This window comes from Anguilla anguilla, chromosome 7 (assembly GCF_013347855.1).
Source record: "Anguilla anguilla isolate fAngAng1 chromosome 7, fAngAng1.pri, whole genome shotgun sequence".
NCBI classification, from domain to species: Eukaryota; Metazoa; Chordata; class Actinopteri; order Anguilliformes; family Anguillidae; genus Anguilla; species Anguilla anguilla.
The window spans coordinates 17,210,032-17,228,621 of record NC_049207.1 but is presented as its reverse complement, the minus strand read 5'-3'; the positions used below and the strand labels follow the sequence as shown (position 1 = coordinate 17,228,621).

The following is an 18,590-nucleotide window of genomic DNA, read 5'->3' as shown; positions in this document are numbered from 1 at the left end:
TGGGCTTGCCTCTCAACATTGCCTTCTTCTGGCTGCTGATGCTGTGCAAGGGAGCGTGGTCCGCCTACGAAGTGCTGTGCTTCAACCTCGCCCTGACTAACACTGTCCACTGCCTCTGCCTGCCCATCGACATCTACAGCGTCTTCCACACGCCCACTGAGCAATCGCTCTCTGCCGCTGAAGCCATCTCTGTTTTCAACCTCTTCAGCTGCCCACTGCTGCTGGCTAGCATGTGCCTGGAGCGCTACATAGCCGTGGCCATGAGGGAGGCTTACCAGGCTCTGGGTAAGTCCAACTACCGCTTTGGGTACTCCGGCCTGGTGTGGGTGCTGACGGCGATCGTGGGTTTTGTGGTCTACTACAACGGCGTCCTATCCAGTGTGCTGGCGCTGGCGGTGGTGATAGGCATCCTCCTGGCGCTGGGGATCCTGAGCCTCCTGGGCCTGGTCTGCACCTTGTTCCGGAAAGAAGGCGAGCAACCGGAGGGGGACGACGCGCCTGAGCCAAAGGCAGCCCTGATGAACGTGCTGGCCCTGGTGCTCCCCTTCGCCGCATTCTATGTGCCCTACCTGGCTCTCAACAACTTCCTGATAACGGTCAACGCCAAGAGGCAGCTGGCCGACATGACGCACTGCCTCATGCTGCAGGTGTTCATTGCCATTCCAAATTTTGGAATCTTGATCGGACCTGTTCTTTACCTGCCCGGTGCTGCGAAACGGGTTTGTTGTGCAAAAAAAGAGGAGAATCCAGACGAGACTGATTGAAAAAAAGCACCATAGTCCTCTGCACTCCGAAGAATGACACAGAGGAATAGATATTCCAGAACTCTCCACCTCCCACACATTTTGTCCAAAGTAAAAATCTGAAGGCATTTACTTTTCTGGAGAGCGTGCTTTCTTTTAACATGACAACATGTTGTGCAAATCTAACCATTAAGAATAAAGTAAAGTCTTTAGGAAAGCAAAATTATTGGTTGGCAACAGAACCAGCTTACTTATATGTATAATTGTCAGCATGTCAGCATGAAAGCACAGACCATTGTAAATGACACTGCACAGCCATTGCTCTCCCAATTTGAAAAGTTAACATCAGGTAGGTGCTCCAAAACTCCAAAAGCCAGCAAAATCATAGTATTTTGCTCTAAAATGCAGCTTATATACTATAATGTCTGTGTATACTGTATGTAGTGAATCCAAAGGAAAATTCTAATCTATACTATTCTATTGTAATTATATTCTGTTCTATTCCAGTCTTGTGTATAAAAATGTAATTAACATCAGGATTCATCTTAAAATGAAATATTTGTGTTTTTTTCTTTTTCCTCATATTCCATACTTCTGCAAATTTCTCATGTATAAAAAAAGAGATTTTTAAAATTGCAAATTAAAATGAAAAGCAGAAAATAAATGAATGATAGCAATAACAACGTACTCCATTGTCACAATTTATTTTTATTTTTCATTATTTTTCCAAGCCAGCACCTCTACTCTAATAGAGTAGCCTTCATTTGGTGCATATAGGCTCATACAGTACAAATGCTGCCAGTCGATTTAACACAGAACCTTTTCTATATAGGTATCATATTGTCAATAAAGTGTAGAGGTTAACCAGGGACTGGTCTGACAAAACAGTGACCTGTGTACTGTTGTCTGACTATATTACCGTTATTGACTGTACATAGGAATGCGTATTTACAAACACTTAGGCGTGCAGATACATATTAAATGATAGGCTCGCGGCGTCCCAGGGTGAGTTATTCTGCTTGCATAACTTTCATTGAGCTTAGCAATAATAATCATTCACTATTAACGCATCATAGCAACTGAACGCTCAGGCCAGATAACTTCACTTACCCAAAAACCAAATCGTACATCTAAACTAGCGACGGAAATGCAGTCCACCAGATGGCGCAATAGAACAGACTAAAATGAAGTAGGCGCGCAAGAAAATAAAATCGAAAATTGAATGAAGATGAAAGCGACTGTGAGATCTGCTGATGTTTAATTGTTTATAACTATAATATCAGTTTGGAACTCTTTTAATGTCAACAATAAAGAAAATAGAGAGAATAAAGTAATAATGCGTGACAAGTAAATATACACAGGAGAAATAACCAAAAAAAAATGGATCTAGATAAATTCTGCACTGCTTCGGTCCCTGATTTACATCAGTGGAAGTCTCACGCGCGCAGGTTCAGGTCTGCATTCTGCGAGTAACAAAAATTTCACCGAAGATTTACAGCAACGAGTGTCCCAGAAAATAAAGAAAAGTGATCAAAGGACGGAGCTGAACTGCTGTCTGCTCTGTCTGGAGTTACTCCTTTTCTTTCGGGTGAAGGATTTGAGCCAATCGGAGAGCCTGTGCGTCAGTCAATGTACCTTTGCTTTATATATGGGGACGCGCAGTCCACCGGTGTAAGAATGAGCGTCTTTTAAAGTAATTAATTAAACAGTTGGTAATTTCCAGAATGTATCAGATCTTAATATGATGTTATATTTCCAAAACGACCAATCTGAAACTAAGAAAATACAGATTGCTTTCGAAGATGCATTTTTTTCCTTTCTCTTGTAATCTGATGACAGCGACAAGTGTCTCATTGCATGCTGGATTTCATGGCCAGGACTGATACAGACGGTTTGCAGTGCAGCCGGAACAGTAAACTGGACACTTTTCTCAGGAGGAACACTGAGCGCAGCGTTTATGATCGGATTCGAGCCTACGAACCGTGTGTTGTCATCTCTGAGACAGTCAACAAGGTGTTCATGTATGTCGTCTTGAGCGACGATACTGTCTACCTGGCCGAGTACCCGCCTCGCACCATTCGACAGGCTGTCAGTTTCAGGGACGTCCTTGACATCGAATTGGTAAGTAATATATTTATTTAGACTCATAGGATATAACAATATATTATAACCAGTTGGGAGCCTTGTTGGTGGGGGGCTGGGGCGGGAGTTGGGTTGTTTGCCACTCTGAAAGAAATCAGAATTAAAAAGTCAAAGCTTTAATGGCTCCCGCCCTTTTCTTTTTAATACACAAGCGGGCATTACATGATCAGTAAGGAGGCGTGGGCCACGTGGTCACAGAGTGGAACACCCGAAACACCCGCAGACCCCAGGAGCAGTGATGAAGCTGTGTCCGAAATCACCTTGTAGGCATTTTCCCTGAGCAATTGCCCTGGAAATTTACAACTGTTATCTGGCACCAGTGGCGCGTGCACTGAGAGATTTAGGTGTCCCCATCGAATGCCAACAGTTCCATACAACTAATTCCGATTGACAGGGAGCACCACAGTCCATTCATTGCTAAGTACACCTCTGACCAAGTCTAGCGAATAGCTAATCACGCCTATTTATTTTCGCATAGTATCCCAAGGGCTATAGCTTAATTCAAACATAGAAATATTGTTAGCTTTTTAGAAGTAGAAGAAAGGTAGGAAGAACTAAAACTACTTTTTCTTTTTTTACTTCATGGCTTTCTACCCCCAAAATTCCTTCTATCTGTAAAAGCTACATAAGTCAAAGAAAGTTAACCCTGCAGAGAGGTGGGTCTAAAGATAGACGCTTGACAAGGAAAGCCTTAATTGCTCATGCTCCTGTCTTCCGTAAGACTGATTAAAGTGATTAAGGGAGGAAAGATTTGTCAAGCATCCTCCTTAGATTCTTCGGCCTAGGCCACAAGTCACAACCTCCTAAATGATTTCAGTTTCAAGTTCAATTTTATTTTCTGAGTGAGTGTTCAGAATACCATAAATCAAATTGAGGGGTGGGGTGGGGTAGCTACCTGCTATGATGGACACAACACGTGGATTTTTATTACATTTTTCCGCCTTTGTTTGACCCACCTTTGTTGCCTATGCCTAGAACCAGCTTTGTTCAGCACTTTATAATATCAGCATTTACTTTGCAGCAAGATTGCATCTGCTGATGATGCGTATCTGCCACAACATGAATGATTTGAGATAGCTTTGCTTTACAAAGATATGGACTGTCCAAAACTTTGATCATATTCATATAAGCTGTTTTGCCAATGATTATATTTCTGCACCAAATACGTTTTCTTATCTTTTTTGAGATAGATGAGCTTGTATCATGTATTATGTATATTATGCAATATGAAATTATATGTCTTGTTGATATGTCTTGTCAATCTGAAAATTGAGGCTAGGTTTGCACAGTCACAAACTTGAAAATATCTGAGAAAAAAGACTACTTGATGTGAAATGTGTTTTTGCTTTGACTCAGCTGTCAAAGCGATAAATTCACAGGTTTTACATTTTCCCAATGACAGATAATTGCATTTTCAGTCGTAGATGGGGGAACAGAGGGGTTTTTTATAGGCAAGAGAAATGAAAAATGACTGCGAGGCTCTGCGTTTTTCATTCCCATAACCATTTCCAACTCATGGTGTGTACAATGGAATTGTCTTAAAGAGAAAACCCTTTGTGGTTTCATGTGGTTACTCTGTGGTCTCAGCCCTGGGTTATTTTGCATACACTGTCCTTCAAATGATTCAAAAGGGTAGAAAAGTCACCACATGGAAATGAGATAGGGATGAACAATGAGAGCTGAATTATGGCTCTGGTTTTGTGCTGGTGTCTGTATATTCCAGGAGTATATAAGCTAAAATCCTGGATTTTTGGATTTTCCATTTCTTCTAGAACCATCTAGGCTTACTGAATCAATTTGTTGGGTTCTTTGACCTAAAGGCAATGTTTTCAAAGTGCCCTCTGGTGTACAGCTAGGGTTTTTGTTTTCTTGTTGTTTTTGTGATCATCACTCCTTTCATGAAAAAATCTATTTAAGTTACAACTTGAACATAGTCATGATCAGCCCAGCAAATATTGTAGCTCAGCATCTCCGATGTCTCAGATGTCAGCACATATTCACTGAAGGCCAGATAAAAAGCTTGAATGAGCTGATGACATTGTAATAATTTATTGATTCAAATTTATGTATCAATTATGTCTTGAAAGGTAAATGATTTACCGGATTTTCTCAGTGGCCGCGACCGTGAACTATCGCAGCATATCCGTGTTGTGTACGCCACTGCCAAGCATGATGGGAAAAAAGGAGGAGAGAAAGCTGGGCCACGCCCACGCCCGTCCGCCTCCCCTTCCCCTTTCCATCACAGCAACAGGAGCGTCTCTCCATCATCTCTCCAAGGTGAGGTTCCGCACACGAACCTTCTTCTCTGGGTTTATATGAGGGGGGTCCATTCCATTTTCAATTCAGTAAATTCCTCAATCCATCCACCTCTATGCACAGTTGTGGACTCTAGGATTTCCCATTTCTTGGGTGCATCTTCAAACACACTTTTAAAATGGTGGATCTGTACTGTACTCTTTTGAAGCACTGTGAGGGATTGAGAGAAAGTCGCCTCTCTATTGCAACAGAAAAGTCCAGCCTTCCCCCAGATGGTCTCCCCCATGCAGTCAGGCCGCAGTGTGATGTTGTGATGTATGAGAACGTGTCAAAGCTGCCCTTGACCGCTAAGCTCAGACCACCAAGCTTATCAGTCACCTCTCCTGTGTCCTTAAACCCCTTATAATCTCACTGTCCCCATTGCCTTGCTCTCCAGTCTCGATGAGTGGGATCAGCATTTTTTTTGTACTGTCAGAGAGAAATGCAAAATACTCCTGTTTACTTTGAGCTTTTCCATCATCCAGAATTTGACTCCATGGCTCCCTTGCCAATAGATAAAGGACATGTCATTAGCTAATTATGACCAAGAGTTTGTACCAGCAAAATACAACTCTCCTTGTCCTAACAGGACTTATAGGCTATTACTCTTCTGCTTGGCTTCCTGTGCTACTCTGTGGCTTTAAGCTTGTCGCCGTTGCACATTTGAAGAGTGTACTGTACATAGTTCAGCTGAAGAGCTCCTTGTGCAGGTGTGGTTAATACAGCTGTGACCCTGGAGGCAGAAACACTAAATAAAATAAGTGTTTTTTAAATGGCCAATAGTGCCTGTGTGGATGCCTGTGGCCTGTTTGTAACCATTCCAGCCGTGTTGACCTGTGGCATTCTCTACCTGGCTCACCTGTGGTTAATCAGGTCTTTCCAGGGACACTTGATGCTTGTGCGTCTCTGCTCAGTGTCTGAAAGCTGCTTATGCAGGTTGGGGGTGAGGGTAAAGCTGGAGCTCATCCCTGCCGTGCTGGGACGTGGAACTGGGGCGGGGGGGGGGGGGTCTTGGAACCAGGGCGGGGGCGTGGAGGTTGTGCCCTCCTCTGCAGGAAGCCCACAGCAGGCTCCGGTGTGAGTCAGCAGACTGCAGAGCTCACCTGCCCGTGGTCTTAATGAGGGTTTGCTTAGGAAAACGCACAGATAACACCACACAAGCAAACTAAGTGCACGGCTGTGAACCACCAGGCGCTAGGTCCTGTTAACCCATTGACAGTGGAACCCCCCTCCTGGGCATGTGGTAGAATGGGTACATGATTTCGGCTTTCTCACCAGAGCACATGGTGAACACTCACTCTATTGGCCACTCAAACTGTTATTTCTCTCTCTTTTTCTTTCATTCATTTCAACGCCAAAGTGTGCTGTATACCAGTGTCTCTCAACCCTGGTCCTGGGGACCCACTGCCCTGCACGTTTTAGATGTTTCCCTGCTCCAACACACCTGATTCAAACGAATGGGTGGTTATCAGGCAGCTTGATGACCACCCATTCATTTGAATCAGGTGTGTTGGAGCAGGAAAACATCTAAAACATGCAGGGCAGTGGGTCCCCAGGACCAGGGTTGAGAAACACTGCTGTATACAACACCTTGTAGCTTTCAAAGTATGTCCCTGAACAGTGCTCAATAAATGGAAAGTTATTAACCTGTTGATCTTTCATATAATCCCCTCCCTCCCTCCTTCCCTCCCTCTCTCTCTCTTTCTCTCTCGGCTTGCAGGGCTCAGCAGTGTTCTCCTGTCTACCCAGTCAGCCCCGTCCGAGTCAGTCAGATGGAGCGCCACTCCCTCCTCTCTGAGGTAATTTAATGAAATGTCAATCCTGGATGGGAAGATTACTGACTCCAGATCTGGATTTACTGCCACTCAGAGAAAAAGGGTCCCTCTAGCTAATCACACTTTAATCCCAGCAGGAATCAAACCTCAGCCAAGGATGTGGTGTCACTGTTGCCCCGTTGGGGAAGGGTTGGTGTTCATAAAATTTCCTTCTTTTTAATGCGGGGTCATGTGGTAGTTTCAGAGCAAACCTTAAGTGCCATAAATATTTACTGATGCAGAGTATGCTGCAGTAACAACGGCCCGTTTTTAAAGCTCCATTCAGGGTGTTATCTGTGTCTCACAGGCTGCTCACAACACAGGCATTGTGAATGTGAGACTCACCCTGTCATACTGTCACCACTGCAGCCCTAGCAAAGGGACACTTAATGCACCATGGCCTGAATCTAGCCTGAGCCCACAGCGACATCTGTGATCCACACAGAAATTTTTGTGTTTTTAAAATTTTAAGCTTTGTATCCTAAGACCCGCCAATTCATTTTTGTCCCCTGTAAGGGACATGACTCTCTGGTCTTAAGCTGTTCTAGTATGATGAAACCTACACTACTAATGACATTTAATAAAAATAAAACAAATATTATTGAGAATATTGTCACTGCAACATGTTTTTTTTGCCATCCAAGACACTTATATCATGTCAAAAAAGTACTTCAAGGTTTGTTTGAGGAAATTTTACTATATTTTATCATGACTCTCATCCAATACTGTAAGAGCTAAAATTGTGGCTTATACACATACACCAAAACATCATCTTAAAGGAGCCAACTGTGTCTTTTCAGTGTTTGTTGCTCTGGTATTCCATAAACACTTGCATCATTTGGAAAGCATTTGTGTGATCAGCGATGCATTCTGCTGAAACTGTGGCTGGCTAGTATGGGTGTGCCTTCTGAGCTTTAAAATCTTGCAGGAATATTAACAAGGAAACATGCTGCCTTCTCCCACAGCTAGCTGTTGATGTAGGCGTCCATCTCACAGTTTGAAGTCCTTTGAGTGTTACAGTAGTTGCCTAGAAACTAAATAAATTATCCCCACCTCAGCTTTATGGAAACAACATAAAACCAGCCAGTACCTGAATGTACTGCATGTATATCGAAAGACACTAAGCTTTTTTATACTGCTTAGATTTAAAATTGCTTGTGGTAAAAGGTTTGAAGTAAGTTGAAATAAGTTACTGCTGCCAAGAGTCCTGCTGAATGTACTTTGTGTCATATTCCGGAGATATTTTTCTTTATTATTCTTTTCATATAGTGCAGCTGATATTATATAAATAATACGATGGACTAGTCTGTAGTATTACTTATTCTTTCACTGCTTCGTCCAATCTGTCTATTTGAAGAATAGTTGCAATAATATTCCACGGTATCTAGGACTGGTGTGTGTTGGATGAAGAAGAATATGTGGGGAAAAAAATCCTGAATCACCTTCATATTTGTATAAAATCCCTCTTTTCTCTCTTTCTCACTGCCCTACCCTTCCTTCCTCTATCTTTCTCTCCTCTCTCCCACTCTCACTCACTCTCTCTCTCTCTCTCTCTCTCTCTCTCTCTCACTCCCTCCCACTCCCTCATTCGCTCACTGTTTCCAACCCTCTCCCATGTCTGTTTCTTCTCTTCTCCTTTCCTTCACTGGCACGGAGAGACAATGAATCTTTTCATTGGTTTGGTTTACTGGGCTTGCAGCTGTCTCCGTTACTGAGCTCCCAGAGAGAATTCCTGAGGCAGTCAAAGGAGCCTGGGGATAGGGTAGTGTGCGGTGCGAGCCTTCTTTATCCTACGGCTACGCCAAGGTTCAAAGACTTAGGTAACAAAAGAGGTGCAGTAAAAAGAGAAACCGGTCATAGTATTTCTCTCCAGGATCAGAACAGATCTCGGTAGCTACCTGAGTGTAGGTGCGTCTACTACAGCCTCTTTGTGATTGGCTGGGGTGAGAGGCTGGCCCCATGATGCTCTAGCGAAGGACGGCGTTTCTTTCATGTTGAAATGTCAGGCTGCAACGTGAGCTGCTTTTGGGGCAGCAGTTCGTGTTTCTCATGACTCATTAATGTGCAAAGGACCGGGGGTGTATAGGACGGTGACAAATCTTCCCAAACACATATACACACACATACAACATGCACGTGCTCTCACGCACACACACGCACAGTGTTCCACACTGAATTTTAAGGGGTTTTTCCTTCTGCTGATCCAGGCCTATATAAAAAAAACAGTCATGCTTCCCTGCCCTCCGTGCTGTGAAAAGGGGAGGGTGTGATGTGCGTTAGCTGGACAGTCCCTATTGTGGAAAAAAAAAGGAACCATCGATGGTCTTTCAGGCGTTATATTGTTAGTGAGCCCTCTGAAGACTTGCCCTTTGACCATAAGTGTTGTTTTTTATGGTTCCGATTTGTACTGTTTAAAGCAGCAGACTACTGTTTTCAGGAATACAGCTCTGTTTAACATATTAATCTGACTGGGAGTGGGAAATGGCTGCTTTTTGATGTCTTTGTTTTGCAATATGTTTGTTTCTGTCTGCCCTTGAATGTCAATAGCGGGTAATTGGGTGGGGTGTGAGGGGCAGGAGAGTCCAGCCTGAAAGAAGCAAGAGGGAGCAGTCACTTGTTAACATTCGGTTGTTGCTAGGGTACGAGACGAGGCAGTAACCACCCGGCAATAAACATCCAATTAAAACACGCTGTTCACGTGTGCGTGTGTGTGCGCGCGTGTGTGTGTGTGTGTGTGTTATCTGAGAAGTGAAAGTAGCAGACTGAGACACTGTGTTTGTGTGTCAGTTGAGCGTGAGCTCTCTTTTCAATGGGAGGCCACGTTGTGCAGTGTGGCCTGTGCTGCTGTTAAAGGCGCCATGTAATAATGCCTCTTGAGAAATGAGCCTAGAGTTGTGTGTCCTGTCTAATGTTCGCCCTGGGAGCAAATGAAATCAGTCCTGGCTGGCATATTCTCATTTAGCTGTGTCATTACATTCTGCATTTACATTTTACATTACATTTACTGCAGCAGACGCTCTTGCACAGATCAACCTACACCGCTTGCTTTCTTTTTACATGCAATCCATTTGTACAGCTGGATATTTTACTGAAGTAATTTAGGTGAAGTATCTTACTCAAGGGTATAATGACTGTGTCCCACCTGGGACTCAAAGCTAAAACCTATGGGTGGTTACTGCCATCTGTAGGGACACATAGTCCCAACCAGGGAAGTCAGGAGAACTACTATTCAGCAGATGAATGAGTAAAATATACTGTAATTATCCAGTGGACTTTTTATGTAAATAATTCCCATAATAAAAACAATTACCAAGTGACATATTGCACTATTGATTGTGACTGCACTGCCCAAAATCTATGTTAGTATTATTTTAATTTATTTCCTGCACATATACGGAACACTAAAGATCATCTTGATTTGGAAAGATTTGTTCCTCCGACTTAATCTCACTAGAGAGAGAGGAAGTCTGGACGTGTTGTAAAGATTCCAAATCCAGGATTAGAATGTAATGTCAGGGAGGTTGTCTCTTCACTATCGGCTCGCCTCATCACTGCCCCCTGCAGGCACGCTGCCTGTAATGCATTTTATTCGTGATCTTGACGGGTGGTATTCACTCTTGGCTGCGTGGCTGGTTTTTGCTTTCATTTTAAAATCAGCGATGAATTCAGACCTGTGAGGCCAGCTGAGGTGATTTCATTGTGTAATCAACTGCTTTGGCTGATAAATGAAGTTCTGATTAGTAATGAAAACCTGCACACCCCCAGGGCTCTCCAAGGGCATTTGTAAATGCCAAACCTCAGCATCCACGGCAGCTTTTAGCGCACTAGAGTCTAAATCACATTTTGAAACATATTATCACATTTAACCCTCAGTATTCCAAACGGATAACTGTATTTCTGGGTTTTTATTGTGAGCACTTCGCAAACAAAAATTCAAACCTGCCGCTTTCTACTTTCTAAGTGTTGAAAAATCAAATAATCTAATTCAATGTCTCAATACTGTTTTCATCTTGAATTGTTTAAGAATTTGTACCTTCATGGACCACAGGTTACATTACACAGTAAATACTACTGCAGAGTTTGTGGGCTGGAAGTGTGGCTAGACAGTGGAGCATCTGTTTCTGAAGTCTGTATTTGACACAGTGATAATTCTGGGTCTGAGTGGGTTAATTGGCCTCTCTCTATTGTATTGCAGTATTATTAACCTTATTAACCTATTTAAATGTACTTATGCACTTTGCTCTGAATGTAATATTGCTTCTGTGCTTTTGTTATAGGAGCAGCAGGGAGGAAGAAGAGGGGGAATACACCCTTAAACAGACAAGGTCTGCTTCCTGTCCCAGCCCCAGCCTGCAGGGCCTCCGATTGCCCCTGCCTCGGTCTTTATCACCGCAGCCCCTCCTCTCCTCCTCCTCTTCCTCATCGTCTTTGTCGTCTTCCCCGTTCCCGTCCTGCGTCTCCACTTCGGCTGTGGGCCCGGCCCCCCCAAACCCGGGTGAAACGGGCGGGGCCGGGGAGTCGGTCAGAAGGGGCTCCGTCCTGTCACGGCTGATGAGGCGGGTATTAGTGGAGAAGGGCGGGGCAGAGAGGGAGGAGACGGAGGCGGAGCTGCACTTGTACGCCGTGTCCGTGACCTCGCGCATCTACCTGCACCTACTGAGCTCCTGGAACAGCTACATGATCGTAAGAACTTAGCTGCACTGGGCTCTCTCTGATGGCTGTGACTGGCTCTGTGTGACGGCCCTCTTTCCTCTGGTTGTTGCAGAGGTCAACGCTCATGCTGGACCCACTCTACAGGAAGAGATGCAGTCTGAATTCTAGTTCGCTCTCTCAGAAACAGTGCCAGATCAGGTACCGTTTCCCCTTCATACAGGCTCTCTGCACTCAGGACAACATGGCTGCCCACTGTAGGCTGTGTGGAGTGCAGCCATAGAATTGTGCTACTAGACAGTAGGACTGATTTGCTTGTAATCTTGCCTCAGAGGTTCTTGCCATGGTAAATGCGTAAGCTAGAATATTCTGTTAAATGACTAAGTTGTAAAACTGTATTTAACTATAGATTGCCTACATCTATTGACCATTTGTTATATGTCTGTGGTGTATATGTAGATTTATGGTTTGTGGTTTTATGACAATATGTGTGTCTATGGTTTTATGTGTGTATGTGTGGTTGTATTCCTGTGTGTATATGTTTTATAGCCTTTATGGTCCTCTGTGCATATGTGTGTATATTCCTATGTGTGTATATGTGTCTATGGTTCTGTGTGTAAATGTTTATTTAGGGCCATGTACACATATGCGTTTATATTCCGGTGTGTATATGTGTGTCTAAGGTTCTGTATGTTTAAGTCATGTGACGGCTCCTGTTCCAGCAGCTGGGAGCGCACGGCCTGTCTGTTCCGTCAGCTGAGCGGAGAGCTCCTGCAGGAGGGCATTGGCCTGGAGTCTCTGTACCTGCTGCTGCAGGAGCTGCACACAGCTGCACATCGCAACATCACCGTCAGGAAGCTCTTCTGGAGGGTGAGAGCCCAAACCGGACGTCTCTCCCACCCTCCTGCACGCAACGCTCCCCATTCTGCTTCGTCTGTCTCAACCTGTCTCCCTCTCCAAGCTTTTAAATTCCTGTTAAAGTCCTTAAATGTTAAAAGTTATAATTTTCTGTTGCACTTTTATAGCTGGTTTTATTTGATCAGTATTATCTTTTGATGTGGAAAAACCTTGAATGAAAAGCACTATATACCGTACATTATTATTGTTCTTGTTGTTGGTGGTGGTGGAGTTATTCTTGTTGTTGTTGGTAGTGGTGGTGGTGGTGGTGTTTTTTAACCTGTAGTGATTCTTCATTTTGTGTGCCAGTCCAGTGACCTGTGCCCATTTCTGGTGAAGACTCTGGAGGAGGCCCTGAAGAGATTTCTGGACCCTGCTAATGGGGACAGCAGAGCTCAGAGAGCAGACAGGCTGCTGTGAGTTACAGGGGTACAGAGGGTACTTTAAATCAATTTTCTTGATCAAATTATTACTACTTGATGGACCGGGTCAGGTCTTTCAGAAGATTCACCTGAATTAATCAAGGAAATAACATTAAAAAATGTGTTGTGCCCTTACATAACGAGATTGTGGGTTAGAGAATTCTGGATTGAGTTTTTTTTTTTTTGATGCACACATACTGATTACGCAACAGGAACCTGGAAAGAAAGCTGGAGTGACTCACTTATCTCAGACCTTACTTCTTATCATCATCTCAGCCTGGCTCATCTCACTCTTGCTCTGCAAAATGTAGTACACACACACACACATGCACACAAACATACACACGCACATACACACACATGCACACACACGCACATAGACACACACGTGCGCGTGTACACACACAAGCACACACACACACACACACGTGCGCGTGTCCACACACAAGCACATACACACACACACACACACGCACATATACACACACATACACACACACACGTGCACACACACACACACACACACACACACACACGTACATGCACATATACACGCACATGCACACACACACACATACACACACAAGCACACACACACACACACACTTATTGTTCAAACATGCAGTGGGCCAGATGTACTGTATGATATTGGCATGGAAGTGACAGGCCATCTGTGTATCCCTAGACTGTGTACTTTGGTGGCGGAAACCCTCAGCCTAATGATGCGGGAGATGGAGGTGGAGCCAGCACGAGATCATATGCTGACAGCCAAGCGGTCAGTACCTTTCCCTCACTGAGTCTACAGACTGGTGTGGAGGTCTTAGCTCTGAATGAGGTTCAGTCCTGTTGCAGGTTCACCACTGTTTTTTCCTTGTATTTAAACCAATGCTGGGGTGTTGGGTGTTGTTGCTGAGGAGAAAAAATTGTGATTCCCTGTTGGTGGAGTCTCCTAGGATGTAATTAGGAGATGTCTGACACTTCCTGGTGGATATGTTGATCTTAGTAACACCTTCAGTGTTTTTCCTAGTAACACCAGGTGTGTGTGTGTGTGAGATGTTTCATCCGGTGTGTGAAATGGATTTATTCAGTATGTTTTGTGTGTTGCACAGGGGTGCACTGACTGAGAAGCTGCTGCTAGCTTTGGTTTGTGACCCTGAGGTTGTGCTTCAGGCCCCAGTGGGTGTGGAGGAGTCAGGCCAAACGTCCGTGCACGCGGAGGTAAGTGCCTTTTCTGATGACATCATCACCTGGAGGGGAGGGAGAAGTCAGATGGCTCCTATAGCCCTTCCATGGTAGAGCTTCCATTCCTCATGGGAAAATAATTCTGTAAAACAAGCATGTTGGTTTGTGTGTGTGTGGGTGTCCAAGTGTGCGAGTGAGTGCGTGTGTTTGTGTGTGTGTGTGTGTGTATGGGTGCACATGTGTGTGCATGTGTGCACGTATGTCTTGATGTCCGTGTGTCTGTGCATGAGTATTTGTCTACTCTAAGATAGCAGATATCTAAGCACCGGAAAGATCTTAGATGAATTCAGAGACATTTGTAGAGTGCTTGGTTTTTCTTTAGCTTCTGCAGAACTAAAATGCTTCAATACTTGGTCACAGAAGCAATGGAGATGTGTTTTGTTCATTTACTTTTTTTTTTTACAAAAAGGAAGTACCATTTAGATCAATGTGAATTTGCAGTTTTCTCTTAAATTCAGTCTTTATTAAAACCTCTATTTCACTGCCACTTAGACTACTAGACGATACAAAGAGAACAGCTTTCATTACATCTGTGGGATTTAAAGTCCCCGTTGGCTTTTTTTTTTACAACATCACTGTCTTGATACTCTAGAATGTTATTGACATTAGCTTTAGGTTACAAACCAAACATCACCACAAACTGTGAATGTGTGGAACAGATGTGGCAATGTGATAACAAGCGGCCATTCTTGTTTACAGTCAGAGAGCCCCCCACCCCCTCCTCTCACCCTCAGAGGGTCAGGCCTGTCGGTTATGAATGAGCCTCAGAGGGCAGGCCTGTCGGTTATGAATGAGCCTCAGAGGGTCAGGCCTGTCGGTTATGAATGGGCCTCAGAGGGCAGGCCTGTCGGTTATGAATGAGCCTCAGAGGGTCAGGCCTGTCGGTTATGAATGAGCCTCAGAGGGCAGGCCTGTCGGTTATGAATGAGCCTCAGAGGGTCAGGCCTGTCGGTTATGAATGAGCCTCAGAGGGCAGGCCTGTCGGTTATGAATGAGCCTCAGAGGGCAGGTCTGTCGGTTATGAATGAGCCTCAGAGGGTCAGGCCTGTCGGTTATGAATGGGCCTCAGAGGGCAGGCCTGTCGGTTATGAATGAGCCTCAGAGGGTCAGGCCTGTCGGTTATGAATGAGCCTCAGAGGGCAGGCCTGTCGGTTATGAATGAGCCTCAGAGGGTCAGGCCTGTCGGTTATGAATGAGCCTCAGAGGGTCAGGCCTGTCGGTTATGAATGAGCCTCAGAGGGTCAGGCCTGTCGGTTATGAATGAGCCTCAGAGGGCAGGCCTGTCGGTTATGAATGAGCCTCAGAGGGCAGGCCTGTCGGTTATGAATGAGCCTCAGAGGGCAGGCCTGTCGGTTATGAATGAGCCTCAGAGGGTCAGGCCTGTCGGTTATGAATGAGCCTCAGAGGTCAGGCCTGTCGGTTATGAATGAGCCTCAGAGGGCAGGCCTGTCGGTTATGAATGAGCCTCAGAGGGCAGGCCTGTCGGTTATGAATGGGCCTCAGAGGGTCAGGCCTGTCGGTTATGAATGGGCCTCAGAGGGTCAGGCCTGTCGGTTATGAATGAGCCTCAGAGGGTCAGGCCTGTCGGTTATGAATGGGCCTCAGAGGGCAGGCCTGTCGGTTATGAATGAGCCTCAGAGGGCAGGCCTGTCGGTTATGAATGAGCCTCAGAGGGGCAGGCCTATCGGTTATGAATGAGCCTCAGAGGGCAGGCCTGTCGGTTATGAATGAGCCTCAGAGGGCAGGCCTGTCGGTTATGAATGAGCCTCAGAGGGCAGGCCTGTCGGTTATGAATGAGCCTCAGAGGGCAGGCCTGTCGGTTATGAATGAGCCTCAGAGGGCAGGCCTGTCGGTTATTTGTGAGGAATGTGGCGGTGACGTCTGCTGTCCTTTGACCCCAGCTGCAGGGCCTGATGGGAGAGTTTTTGGACGCTGCGACGGCTCTCCTCTTCGAGGTGGTGGTGCTGTCCCAGCAGGTTAGTGCAGAACCCTGCTCTCTGAACCAGATCAGACTGGAGTGATGTCATAGCTTGATTACCTCACATCCACTGGGCATCGCAGGGCCTGTTGCTGGAACAGAAAAAAAGACGTTTACCTCTTTGGTGCTAAAGATACTGTCAATGCCCATGCCTCTTCCTTATTTTGGCATACAAAAAGTTTATGCTTTTCAGCTCCCATATGATACAATAAATCAATTCATCTTTACACATTTTTATTCTAAGTTTAATAGACTAAGTTTAATCTATGTGGGAGGTTAACAAGGTTCTTTTGTATTCATCGGTCTTGCTGTACTCCTTCTAGCCTTTTTGAAATCTGACGATCATCTCTTCACTTCAAATCTGGGGATCATCTAATCAACCCTGTGAATCTAGAATATTCTGAGGGGTTGGCTGTAGAGGCAGTAGTGCAGTAGTCATCCTCTCCTGGGCATATTGTGATGTGTTGTCAGTATTGGTGCCTGTGATTCTTTGACTTTGTGCTGTTTGTCTCCTCAGGCAAGCTGTACCCCAAATTTTGGACACACACTGACAGTTGGTTGGGTACTGAAGACTCTGCAGAGCCATAGTTCTACAGTAAGCTCCCTGATATGAATTATGTAAACACATTTCAGTTTTACATATAAAGTGCAACACACATTGCATTCCCCTCGACATCTTGGAACTGTGAACTAATGTAGTTGGACATGAATACACATTGTTCATTACTACACATCATATGGTAAATACTATTGGTGGGTACAAGATGGAGGCTACTGCAGACAGCTTTTATAGCGAGCATGTCTAAACAGAAATGTTTTTAAACAATTGTGTTAAAATGTATGTTTATGAGTGATTCCGCTGAAACACGACTGAATAATTGTGGATGTTTCACATTCTTCTAGCAAAGCCAAGATTATTTTTAGACTTTTGTTGACATGGATACCAAGTGCAGACAACAAGATTAGCAGTGAGCGCCAGAACAGAGCTGATGTGCCACTGAGTGCTGATGAGAATCAGCTATTCCACAAGTGAACACAATGAAATCTAAAGCACGTATACTTGACATAATGCTCTTACTACTAATTATTACAATTAAACTGAAGGAGCTAAAGGATTTTTAAATAGTGCTATAATTATAGCTGTGACTGTAGCCTTCAGCTTTGTGAATAGTATTCTGTGTATGAATAGCTGTTGTGAATAGCTGTGGTCTGAGATTTAAGCAGTTAGATGAATGTGAAACCCTTCCAATTTGTGCACTGTAAAAAAAACAAAGAATAAGACAATTTTACAGTGCAGTATTTTTATATCATATTCAGTCTTAATCTTATTTTTATAAATGTTTAGCTAAATAGGACAAAAATATTGCCAGTGAGGTAAGAGACAGTTTTACTCATTTCAAGATTTTCCAATGGAGTGAGACAATTTTACTTGACAAGGAAAGAGTAACTTAAAACAAGCTGATGTTTTCCATTTGAGGGAAAAAAATAAGATTTTAAGTGTCATTACAAGACCAAAACACTTGTATTTTGCAGTCCATGATTCAGTTTTTCTCTTCCCTTCTGCAGTTTCCCTTTGTCAGTCACCTGACCCGGCAGGTGATCTCAGTGCTGTCCGGTTCCCAGGTGGTTCTGAGCCCGGCCCAGTCGGTGCTACTGTACCAGCGGTGCCGGATCCTGATGGCCTGTCTGCAGCACAGCACTGACCTGGCCCAGTACATCAGGACAGAGTTTGGAGAGGAGTTCAGGTCAGAATCCTCAGCCCTACAGCTAGCCAGGACCCATATTCGCATAAATATGAACCCATATTCATAAAGTGTCTCAGAGTAGGACTGCTGCTCTAGATTCAGGTTTCCCTAACCATATCCAAACCTTATCCAGTATGCGCTAAAGGGCCTAAGCTAATTTGAGATTAGCACTCCTATTCTGAGACCCCAGGTTTTTTTCACCCCACGTCTTGGCGAGGGCTCTGAGCCATGTCCTTGTGCTCCTTGTTACCAGGTATTACGTGACAATGTCCTGGGTGGAGGAGAAGCTGCCCCCTCAGTACCCCATCAGCCAGTCCACCCTGAGGCTCATCTCTCAGCTCCAGCACCTGGTGCTCAGAGAGCCCTGACCTGGGCTTAGCTACTGCTGCACCTCTCTGTCTGTTTCTCTCTCTCTCTCTCTCTCTCTCTCTCTCTCTCCCTAACACACACACACACACACACACACTCACACGTGAATCTCTCTTGCTCTCTATCTCTCGAACCCACATCCACACACATGCGTGTGCTGTCTCCTAAATGAATGTAATGTCATATAACAGATGCATACACACATATATAATACATGTGTGCAAATACATATACATTTCTTTCTAACACACACAGTCCCACTGTGCACACATGTACTGTGCATGGGGGTTTGA

At 44.6% G+C, this 18,590-nt stretch overlaps 1 protein-coding gene across 2 annotated transcripts; it reads left to right on the top strand.

Moving 5' to 3' along the window:
* Positions 1-1,977: 1,977 nt before the first annotated feature.
* c7h12orf56 (chromosome 7 C12orf56 homolog) lies at positions 1,978-18,409 on the top strand. 2 transcript variants are annotated; one of them, XM_035424977.1, is made up of 13 exons: positions 1,978-2,864; positions 4,973-5,162; positions 6,901-6,979; positions 11,272-11,677; positions 11,760-11,845; positions 12,367-12,514; positions 12,851-12,957; positions 13,649-13,738; positions 14,073-14,181; positions 16,107-16,181; positions 16,701-16,778; positions 17,750-17,928; positions 18,182-18,409. In XM_035424977.1, exons 1-13 carry the CDS (start codon positions 2,601-2,603, stop codon positions 18,294-18,296), a joined length of 1,926 nt encoding a protein of 641 aa, XP_035280868.1. In that variant the 5' UTR covers positions 1,978-2,600; the 3' UTR covers positions 18,297-18,409. The 2 variants fall into 2 exon arrangements, with proteins under 2 accessions (XP_035280868.1, XP_035280869.1); XM_035424978.1 differs by having other exon boundaries at positions 12,370-12,514; positions 18,182-18,408.
* The last annotated feature ends 181 nt before the right edge of the window (positions 18,410-18,590 follow it).

Bases quoted from the DNA above. Each gene is read 5' to 3' on its own strand.
- c7h12orf56 (XM_035424977.1), top strand. From the start codon at position 2,601: ATGCTGGATTTCATGGCCAGGACTGATACAGACGGTTTGCAGTGCAGC. The intron at 11,846-12,366 runs GTACCGTTTCCC...CTCCTGTTCCAG, and splicing joins CAGAAACAGTGCCAGATCAG to CAGCTGGGAGCGCACGGCCT. The intron at 16,182-16,700 runs GTTAGTGCAGAA...TTGTCTCCTCAG, and splicing joins TGGTGGTGCTGTCCCAGCAG to GCAAGCTGTACCCCAAATTT.